Source organism: Tupaia chinensis, unplaced genomic scaffold (genome assembly GCF_000334495.1).
Source record: "Tupaia chinensis unplaced genomic scaffold, TupChi_1.0 Scaffold000404_1, whole genome shotgun sequence".
Classification (NCBI taxonomy): domain Eukaryota; kingdom Metazoa; phylum Chordata; class Mammalia; order Scandentia; family Tupaiidae; genus Tupaia; species Tupaia belangeri.
The window spans coordinates 1,831,170-1,841,764 of NW_006159906.1; the positions used below are offsets into that span (position 1 = coordinate 1,831,170).

The window sequence follows — 10,595 nt, forward strand, 5'->3', positions numbered from 1 at the left end:
CTTTCCCTCTCCCCCTATCTCTCCCTCCCCCTCTCTCCCCCTCTCTCTCCCTCTCTATCTCCCCCTCTCTCCCTTTCTCTCCCTCTCTCTCTCTCCCTCTCTCTCCCTCCCTCCCTCTCCCTCTCTCTCCCCCCTCTCTCGCTCCCCACCTCTCTCTCCCTTTCTCTCTCTCCCTTTCTCTCTCTCCCTTTCTCTCCCTCCCTTTCTCTCTCCCTCTCTCTCTTCCCTCCCCCTCTCTCTCTCTTCCCTCTCTCTCCCTCTCTCTCTCCCTTTCTCTCTCTCCCTCCCTCCCTCTCTCTCCCTCTCTTCCCTCTCTCTCTCACATGCACGCATGCACACACACACGATCATAAAAGAAAGTGAGGAAAAAAGAAAGTTCCAAGATGAGACATCACTGAAAACTACCACCTTTGACAAACAGTTCAGGCATGGCGTTTATTGACTTGTTTGCTTCCCACTGGAAGGAAGTCAGAGCTGCTGGGGGAAAGCAGGTTTGCTAAAGCACACAGTCTGCAACTTTACTAGTAAATATAGTTATGAAACGTGTCGCTGAGATAGATCGCCAGAAAATGTACCGGTGAACGCGGTCCCCCGAGGAGTGAGGCGGACACGGCAAATGCCCCGCGTGGACTTCCGAAAGCTCGGGTGGGCACACGAAGGGCCTTCCTCCATGTGGGTGGGTGAAACTCTGCAAAGAATCGTTTAAGAAGCGGCTGCAGAGGAGCCACAGGACCACCGTGGAGAGGACTTTCTTCCTGACCAGCACTGACTTTCTGCCCCAGCTTCGGCTGCTCTGAAGAGAAGGGAGAGACACCGCCAGCAAGAGGCAAAGGAGCAGTCTCTCAGGGATCATGGGACAAGGGCGGCCCCAGCCTGGCGCCGAGATCTCTGCCAGGTCAACCGGAGAAGTTCTGAAAGACATCGGCCACCTGTACCCAGCTCTGGAAGCAGGCGGGCCCCTGCTCCCGGATCTGCGTCCGCCCTCGGTGGGTGATGACCTCCCCGTTTGGTTTCACAACCACGAGCCTGGGGGTGGCCGTGATGTTGTACCTCTTCTTCAGCTCGCTGCGGGAGAGAAGAGGGGGACCCCGGGGTTAGCACCTCTGCATGTGCACCTGGAGGGAAGGGCCTCCACAGCCTCCTGGCGAGGAGACCACCCGAGCCTCCTGTGTGCTGTGGTCCCCAGCCCTGCCCTCCACTGTGTGCAGCCACGGAGCGACCACACTGCACGCAGGGGTTCTAAATCCAGAGATAAACCCAGAAAGCGTTTGCACCCTTGCTGCATCGCGGCGGTTGGAAGTATCAGGCACATGCACTGATGACGTTAGAACCCAGGGGTCCTGCGGCGAGGCAGTCAGGGACTGGACGCATCGCGAGGCTCTGTCCTGGGGTCTCCCTGTACACCAGGCACACGCATGCCCTTGACGTGTGCTGGCTGCAGCCGGGGGTGGATGGGAATGCTCATCTCTCCGTCTCGGTCTCTCTCCGGTGGAAGAAATAAACTTAACAACAAAATCCCATGAGTTCTAAATAAATCCAAAACGTTACCCGACTTCCAAGCTTACAAGGTCAACAATGCGTGTTCACTTCGTCACAGAGGACACGTTTCCTAGCCCCGTCACCTCATCTGCCCAGCCTGTGGGGCACACTTCTCATAACATTATTTGTACCCCTTTAGGGAAAGCGCATCTGCCATTGCTTTCACAGGGGTTACCTCCCTGCAGACCTGGTGGTGCCAGGTGCAAATCCCAATCCCTTCCCTGCGGAGTCCGGCCAGCTTGTGGGGGCTTAGGGGTGCCTTCCAGTCCCAGGAATCTCACTTCCTGCATCTGCACCCTCAGGGCTGTGAGCCTGAGTGGGAGGGGTAAGCACCCGAGACCCTCCTGTCAGTGAATCTCCTGCTGCTTTCTGACTGGGTCAGAGACAAACCTTCACAGGAGCGAGAAAAGTGCATGGTCGCTCTGCTCACGAAAGGAGAACGCCCTGCACTTTCAGATTCCACCAGGCAGTGACAGACCCATCGTGTTCTCAGGCACAAAAGGGATCTTAGTAAATGTCAAAGAATCAGTGGTATATAGACCATTTCCATAAAATAATGGAATTAGAAGGCAACAAGAAACCTTTTTTTTTTTTTTTTGAGGTTTTTGCTATAGGGTGTGTGTGCTCACCAGAAAGGAGAGACAGACAGAAAGAAAGCGAGAAATCACCCCCCAGGTGAGATGGCCATGCCACAATCCCTTCTCTTTCATTCTCCTCTCGGATCTTGGGCACGCACGCACATACATCCAGTATGAGTTTAAACCACTGGGCCTGGGATTTGAACCACGGTCGACTACATGAGAGTCCAGTGATGAAGCCATTACACCAACTGCTGGTCCCTAAAAATCTTTTTTTTTTTTTGAAGAGGTTTTTGCTTTAGGGCACACGCGCTCACCAGACAGACAGAGAGAGACAGAGAGACAGAAAGCGAGAAATCACCCCCCAGAGGGGAGGGTTACACCGCAATCCCTTCTCCATTTTCCTCTCAGGATCTTGGGCACACACGCACACACGCCCGGCGTGAGTTTTAAGCCACCAGATCTGGGACGCGAACCACGGTCGACTACGTGGGAGTCCAGCAACATAGCCATTACGCTAACTGCTGGTCCTAAAATTCCATTTTTAAGAATAAGCTTAAAAACTAAGGCGACACTCAAGACCTAGTAGTTAAGGGAGCCAGATCCCACATGGCCAACCACAGTTCAACTCCTGAGCCCTGCAGCTGAAGAAACACACCAGGCATCTGTACGCGAATGCCCCAGATCCTGGCAGAGTGGAGAAATGAAGGAGAAGGAATTCCAGTGTGATCACGCCCCACTGGGGGGTGCTCTCTCTCTCCCTCTCTGGCAAGTGTACATGCTCCATTGCAAGAAAGAAAAAAGGGAGACCTTTTTCTAAAAAATGGCATTCTGCAAGGCTCACCCACATGGGAAGTTTTTGGGTTCTCATAAAGGAACCTGAGTACATGCACACACATGTACCCATGATCCAGGGCCGTCTGAAGCTGGGGAGCATCAGTTTCAGGATTAGGGGTGTTGTTACCTCTCTCACACACTGTCCTTCTCACTCATGGAACAAATAAATACATTTTAAAAATGTATCAGACAGTGAAAAAGACGCGCAGAGCCCACTCTGCTGAACTTGCATTCCCTGAGCTGACAGACCAAAGCCACAAGGGCACGGCAGACTCAAAGTCATGTCAGACTGCAGGTTTAGGAGACACGGGTCCTTCACAAACACAGCCACCGAGACGGGGATCTCAGCTGCGAGCGCCTGCCCAGGTCTGAGAATCAGGTAGTGGGCATGACGACACAGCAGAGAAGCCCACTGGTGTGTAAGGAACCCTGCACAGTACCTGAAATGTGATAAGCCTACGAAGTTAGCGTTTTTCTGAAGGCGTATGACAAAAATATGGAGAAAATACAGTAGAAACAACCCAGGTAGCTCCTTACATAAATGGCCAGCAGCCTAATTTAAGCTCTTTGGCAGTTTTGGAAAAGTAGCTACTTCAGCACCTGTACTGCGGGCAGCAAGATGGGGCAGGACAGTGCCCATGTTTCAGAATAGAAGCATTCTTACTGGGTGGGGAAAACCTTCTAATTCCAGCTTGGACAACCGCTCAATTGTTTACACTGATACAGGAATGCGTATTTGGCAGACTCAGAATCAGTGAGGCTCCATGGTGAAGAGAAAGGTGTGAGGATGTTCAGTCTGAGACACAGCAGCAATTCTGACACCATGAGGACAGACTGGATTTCCCAGAGAGTCACTGCCCATTGTGAAGAAGGCAGAACAAACAGCAAAACCCAAGCCTGTGTCCTCAGTGGCCTCCATCCCTCCTCAAGATGAGCCCCTGACTGCAGGGCGTTTCATTTAAACCAGCTTAAAGTCTCCGTTGTTTAAGCTCTTTGAGTTGCTGTTGTTTGGGTCAGTTCCAACATTAGATGGTACTCCGACACAGGTGAGGGATGCAGGGTAAACTGGGTTCTCAGGAACACAGAGGCTTGGGGGGTCATTAGTTGCTCCAGATTATCCAGATTATCATCAGGGGACACCAACTGCCAGCCTTCAGTCCCCACCTTAGCAGCCTCTGCCTGGGGACAAATGTAACCTTAGAGCCACACGGGAGAGCAAGTAGCCACCTCCTCCCCTGAAATAGCTCGGTTCCCTCTGGCCACTAAGCTGTGTCCACAGAGCACAGAGCGTGCTTTCGAGGAGAGCCAATGTCATCTTCACGATCCAGTCCAAGAAAATCAAGGGCCCGGGCTTCTCCTCTTCAAGGTCAGCCCCTCCCTTTACCTAACCCAGCCACCTCCTTGCCTGGAGGTAACTGCTCCAGGTTACCATGGCAACTTCAGATGCCACCTCCGCCAGCTGCAGACTGCTGACCAGCTTTGCCCTGCTGTTCCAACCACCCACCAGCCGTGCTTCCCAGGGATGCCAAGCACTGACCACGTCTGGCACCACGCTGTGGGGAGACTGGGAGCAAGGCATTGCCAGCCCAGGTCTGTCTGAATGAACCCATCAGATGGGGACACCGAGGCCTGGGAGAGCAGGTAGGGAAATATTCAACCGGCCCAGCACCCAGATGAAGGAAAACAGCAATGAGGATGGCAGAGGAGGGCCTGGGCCGCCCGATCAGTGGATTCGGTGGATGTGTCGAGTTTGGAGGGCCAGGAGGCAGCTGGAACGCAGGCCTAGAGAGAGACCAGGTGGAAAGGCAGCGGAGATGCCCGGCGTGCACTCTGCTGCTCCCACCGAGTCAGCACCTCTCCCCACCCAGCCCTCTCCACCCCACAGGGAGCCTGGCCAGGTTTTGTGTTTTGTTTGTTTTTGTTTTGTGCATGTGTGTGTGTGTGTGTGTGCGTGTGTGTTTTCCCTATCAAATCTAACCTCGTCCACCTGGAAACTAGGTTCTCCAACACCTGCCCATGGCCAGGGAGGAGGAGGAGGGATCCCTCCAGTCCTTTCTGGGGTCTGCTGATATTCCAGAGGACCAGCGCTGCTGGCATGAGAAGGTCACTATAAAGTCACCTCATATCACCACACACCGTGTCTCCTGGGAATGGCTGCATGCGACAGAGATTCCTGCTCGTGAATTTAGAACACGCTACTTCTCTCTTGGACAAGGACTCCTACCCAGAAACTCAGAAGAATGTGGAGGAGGGGCCCCAGTGAGCGTGCTGCTAAGATATAGTGCCCTGCAGGCTGCAGCCACAGGGCAGGCCCAGGTTGGATTCCAGGTCCAACGTGATGGCTGGGCACGGTGGCACGTGTCTGTGATCCCAGTGACTCGGGAGGCCCAGGTAGAAGGAGCAAAAGTTTGAGGCTGGTGTGGGCAACACGGTGAGACCTGGTCTACATTTTTTTAATTTATTTTAAAAAAAGAAAGACAAGTGGGGCAGAGGAGAATCTCATCCTGAAAAACAAACAAACAAAAGCCCTGCAGGTAGCTTCAGTATCATCCCTGCTATCCCTGTTGAGGCGAGGGGAGGCTAGCCCCTCCGCTCAGCCCCCTCGCTCAGCACCTGGCAGGGAACTCACAGCCAAGTCTCTAGCTTCAGGGACATCCAGACAGGTGCCTTTTGGGGCAGAAGTTGGCACTTGCCATGTGTCGTGTGGGGGACACCCTGGAAAGCTGAGAGCTGTGCAACTTTGAGGGTGGGGTGTGGGCTCTAGGCACCCCACCGCCTCCCTGCGGCCACGCCACAAATAACCCCAAGGACACTGCATGGTGACTTCTTCAGAAATTCTTCAGCAACTTGTTTTTAAAGAAAGGTTTTTTGCCTTAGGGCGTATGTGCTCACCAGAGAGAGACAGTGAGAGTGAAAAAGAGAAATCACCACCCTGGGGGATGGCCATGCCGCAGTCCCTTCTCCTCCATTCTCCTCCTGGGATCTTGAGCACGCACGCACACGCGCCCGGTGTGATTTTCAAGTGACCAGGTTTGGGCCATGAGGTTGCCCATCTGCCGGCCCTCTTTTTATAAAGTTTATTTCTTCGATGAGCAAGGGGGTGGGGGGCACCACCAACAGGGCCTTGACAATGACCCACTCCCCGTCTTGGCCCACCCAGATCACAGGCACGCACATGCCCGGTGTAGTCTGAGAGGTCTCTGGGCATGAACCCGGAACCGTCCTGAGCGATTCAGCCTCATAGAGCACCGCGTCTCACCACAGCACCACGTCCTTCTCCTCCTCCTTCAGTTAGGGCTGTTCACCGCAGCCCAGTGGACAGTGGATGCCAAGCTGAGGCCACTGAGCGAGGGCGCCATGCGCCTGCCAGGCAGAGCTCCCACGCCACCGTGCCGCCCGCTCCCCCACGGCACCGCCATGGAGCCGTGTCCTGCACACATTCACCACTTCCCAATGTGCCTCCCACAGGCCTTGCACGTTTGCGATTCTCAGTGGGGGCTGTTTCCATTATGCTCTGACTTGACTCCATGAATCCTGAATTGAGTAAACAGAATTTAGGGCATAGCTCCAGTAATTCCCACAGAATATCCCACTGCCTCGCTTACAGGTGGCAAAGGCTGTCTGGAAAGGGGTGGAGACAAATAGCAAAGTTTATACAAAGAAAAATCCCAAAGGGATGAAGACCAGAGACCAGAAAGAGGTGGCCAGTGCCCTCGGCCAGCCCCCTGCTCGGGGCTGCTCCCCTCCCTCCGGCTGGCTCTAAACTGTATGTGATCTGGAGACAACGGACCACTTCCAGCAGGTCCCAAAAGGGAGGCTCCCCCACCCCAGCAAGTCTGTATTGCTGGAAGCTGAGGCCCCTCCACCCCTCACAGAGGAGGCGGCCAGGAGAGCCGGACTGCCTCAATGTCATGTCTGTAAAATGGGCAGTAGTCTCTTGCACAACCAGCCAACTGCTAGGAGCCCCTGTACATACGGGGCCAACCCTGACAACGCGGAACAGCCAAGCTCCAGGCGCTCAGGCATTGTACGCTGTGGAAAGTATGGGAAGGGCATGTCCCAAACTCCCCCGGGGTCAGGCATTTTTTTCTTTCTTCCTGAGTTAGCTGGCCCCTCCTTGACCCCATCACAGACGGCTGACTTTTCTTTTTCTACATGTCTAACCTTAGACATGAAGATTAAGACGTCTGGGGACCAGCAGTTAGCATAATGGCTCTGTCACTGGACTCCCATGTAGTCGACCACAGTTCGCATCCCCGACCCAGTGGCTTAAACTCACGCCGGGTGCGTGTGCGTGCATGCCCAAGATCCCGAGAGGAGAATGGAGGAGAAGGGATTGCGACGGGGCCATCCCCCCTGGGGGGAGATTTCTCGCTTTCTGTCTCTCTATCTCTCTCTGTCTGGCGAACGCGCATGCCCTATAGCAAAAACCTCTCCAAAAAAAATAAGAAAAAAAAAAAAAGATTAAGACATCTGTCACTCAATGATACCAAATCAACAGCCAACCAAGTACATGGCGGATCCAGATGTTCGGACGTGACGACCAGAGATGACAACGGAATGGCCCAGAGATCGTAAAGGACCAACAGGCACCCTCTCCTAGGATCATCCTAATTATCCAGCCATAAAATCCTTGCCCTTAAAACCCAAAAAAGTCATTGAATGGGGGCCAGCCAGAGGCAGTGGTTGAGGCACTGCACTCCCACATGGCCAATCATGGTTTGAGTCCTGGACCTGGCAGCTAGCTTTCACTCTCACTCTCTCCCCTGAGCATGCATGCCCTGTAGCAAATTTCAAAATAATAATGATGATGAGTACAATTAAATTATTACTTTTTAAAATCGATTTTTAAAAAATTTAATGGACACAAAAATGTAAAATTATCTGCTAAGGATAATGTGTTTGGTAATGTCTTCGGACATTTAATATGTAGTGCATTCATGGTGGGAAAATTCATCTTGTACGCTGTAAAGATCTATAGTGATTCAATGTAAAAATAAAAAGAAATAAAGAATAAAGTACAATTAGCAAAAAATTAAAAATTAAAAATAAATAAAAGCTCCCACCCTCCACCTTTGGGGCTGATGGAGCTCTTGGCACCTGGCCCCTTTCCTCTCTTGGAAAGTGAGGAACCCTTTCCTCTGGTTCTCTCCGGGCGTGTGAATTCTCCCTGGCCTGCGGCACCAACCACACTCACAATCATTATGCCCAGCAGTAACCGCCAATGGGCACCCGTGGGTAAACCGCGCAGGCCAAGGCCTGAGCTCCTTCCTAACTGCTAATGTGCTACCTCACTCAGAACCGGGTGGATCTTTTCCGTGGCTGCGTGTAACTTCAGCGCCCAGGAAGTCCAAGTATTATATACACACATCAGAAGCAATTCAATAATGAGTATTTTTGCAGTCAGCCACCCCCCATGGATTGCTCATCAGTGGGACTCCCGTAGGGCTGGTGGGGTGAGGCCTCCAGGAAGCAGGTGAGCCCCTCAAAGGCTGAGTGGTTGCCTGCAGGGGCCTCGGCCTGGCTGGGAGTCACCCCCAGCAGTGTCTGGGACGACTCTCGGACTTCTTCCGGGGCGCTGCTTCTCTGTGGACCTGTCCAAAGTTACCTTCCACTCATTTTCCAGGAGGAATGCCCTCCCACCCTACTTAGTGCAGGAAGCGATGCCACAGCGGAAGGATAATCCCAGGCACTGTGAGGGCAGCTTCTGTAAAGCAAGCCGGAAACTCACATGGGCACCTCCTAACGCCCCTCCATGCGCAGGATTCCAACCTGAGTCTGCCCCTTCCACCACAGGAGACCCAGGGCCACGCGCGCCATCACCGCCCCTGCCCTCCTCCAGGAGGCCAGGCATATCCTCCCACCGCTCCTCCTGGGACCCACCACTCCTCCTGGGGCCCACCACCTCCCCCTCCCACCGCTCCTCCTTGGGCCCACCACCACTACACAGTAGGGCTAAGCACAAGCTCAAGTTCACACAAACTCCCAACTCCAATCCAGGGCCAAGTCCGCCAGCATGCCCTGTTCACCAAAGCGAGGCCAGGGTCAAGTCCCCTGCGGAGAGCAGGGTTTTGTCACCTCCCACAACTGCCCAGCTTCATTCTTCCTACGTTTGCGGTGGTGACATTGACGCCTTCCTACTTAGGGAATTCCACCACCGCCCGCATAAACTCAGCGGCAGAGGCGGCCAGCACGTGGTCCTCCAGCCCCCGGACCCCCTTCCTCCCAGCACACCCCAGCCGTCTGCACCGCCCGCTCCCAGCGCCTTGGCGCCTTAGCCAGGACGAGGACTCCGCGCTGAGTGGCCCTCGGGGCTGCCCGGGCCCGCGACACCAGCACGGGCTGAGTTCCTTAGAAACGCAGATCCCCGGGGCCGGTCCCGCGGGGCAGCCGCCTGGGCGGGCCGGTGCGCACAGCACGTTCCCCGAGGACGCGGCTGCTCCGGACTGCGATCCGGGTCGGCGCCCTTCGAGCTGCCGCAGAGAGGAGGGCACAAATGGAGAGGCCCACTCGAGACCTGAGTGGGAAGGGTGGGAGGGAGCCAGGGTCTGAAAGAGCGGGGCAGGGCGGGGGAGACCTGGGGCGCCCCACTCACTGCCGGTAGGGGTCGTGGAAGGGCAGCGCCAGCCAGGGCCCGTGCAGCTCGCGCATGAAGTCCAGCATCTCCCGCGCGCTCCCGTCCGTCGACACGAAGACCACCTCGAAGGGCGCGGGGCGCCGGGCCTCGCCCACCAGCGCCGCGTAGACGTCGCGGAGCAGCGGCGTGAAGTCGCGGCTCAGCGCGCACCGGCCGGCCGCGAAGTACAGCGCCACCACCTTGTTCTGCAGCACCGCCTCGGCCTCCACCGGGGCGCCCTCGCGGGTCACCAGGCGCCGCCCGCCCAGCACGTCCACCATGGCCCGCCTGCCGCCCGAGGACGGGACAGTCACCGGGGCGGACTGCCACCTGCGGGCGCGGGGCGGAGCGCCACCCGCACCACCTCCCTCCGCACCGCCCGGCCGCGCCCGAGTTGGGGCCCCGCCCAGATGTCCGCCGCGGCGGAGCCTCGAGTAGGGGCAGGGGCGTGCGCACCGCGGGAGGGACACGCGCGGACACCGGCGACTCCACCCGGCTCGGGACCGAGACCGCCGGGCCACTACGCCACCCGGCACCCCGCTCCCTCCTCCTCCGTCCCGTCCCGCACTCCCGCGTGGCCCGCTGCACTCCCAGCCCGGGCCCTCGCCGTGCCTCCGGCCCCCGCCGCGCCACGCCTCTCCTCCCTGCGCGCTCTCCTGGTCCTCCGCCCTGGCCCTCCCGCCGCAGGTGTCCCGGGCCGACTTTCTAGGAGCTCTCGCGCCAGCCCCGCACCCTGGAAGGGATTTTGGGGAGCGTGGAGGGGGCCCAGGAAGAGGAAGGATAGTTAGGTTTGCACCGTACCGGCTGGGCCGGCAGGGGAACCTGGGATCTGACCTCTCTGGGTGTTTGCCTCGGACGTCCTGTCGTGCCTGCGTGCCTGGAGTCCGGAGCTGGAGTCCGGAGGAGACCGAGCGCAGTTCTTAGAGGTTTCTGTTTCCCTGCGGGTTTGGAGAGCGAGAGTACCCGCACTGCACGGTGAGCGAGAACGGCGTCGGCTCTGCGGCCCGCTAGGAGGCCCGGACGCC

General features: G+C 56.4%; 1 protein-coding gene across 1 annotated transcript; it reads right to left on the bottom strand.

Moving 5' to 3' along the window:
• Nucleotides 1-861: 861 nt before the first annotated feature.
• On the bottom strand, nt 862-9,851 carry NXNL2 (nucleoredoxin like 2). Its single transcript, XM_006154335.2, has 2 exons — nt 9,550-9,851; nt 862-1,065 (listed from the first exon to the last, which is right to left on the bottom strand). Exons 1-2 carry the CDS (start codon nt 9,849-9,851, stop codon nt 897-899), a joined length of 471 nt encoding a protein of 156 aa, XP_006154397.1. The 3' UTR covers nt 862-896.
• Between the last annotated feature and the right edge of the window lie 744 nt (nt 9,852-10,595).

Bases quoted from the DNA above. Each gene is read 5' to 3' on its own strand.
- NXNL2 (XM_006154335.2), bottom strand. From the start codon at position 9,851: ATGGTGGACGTGCTGGGCGGGCGGCGCCTGGTGACCCGCGAGGGCGCC. The intron at 1,066-9,549 runs GTGAGTGGGGCG...TCTCTCCCGCAG, and splicing joins TTCCACGACCCCTACCGGCA to CGAGCTGAAGAAGAGGTACA.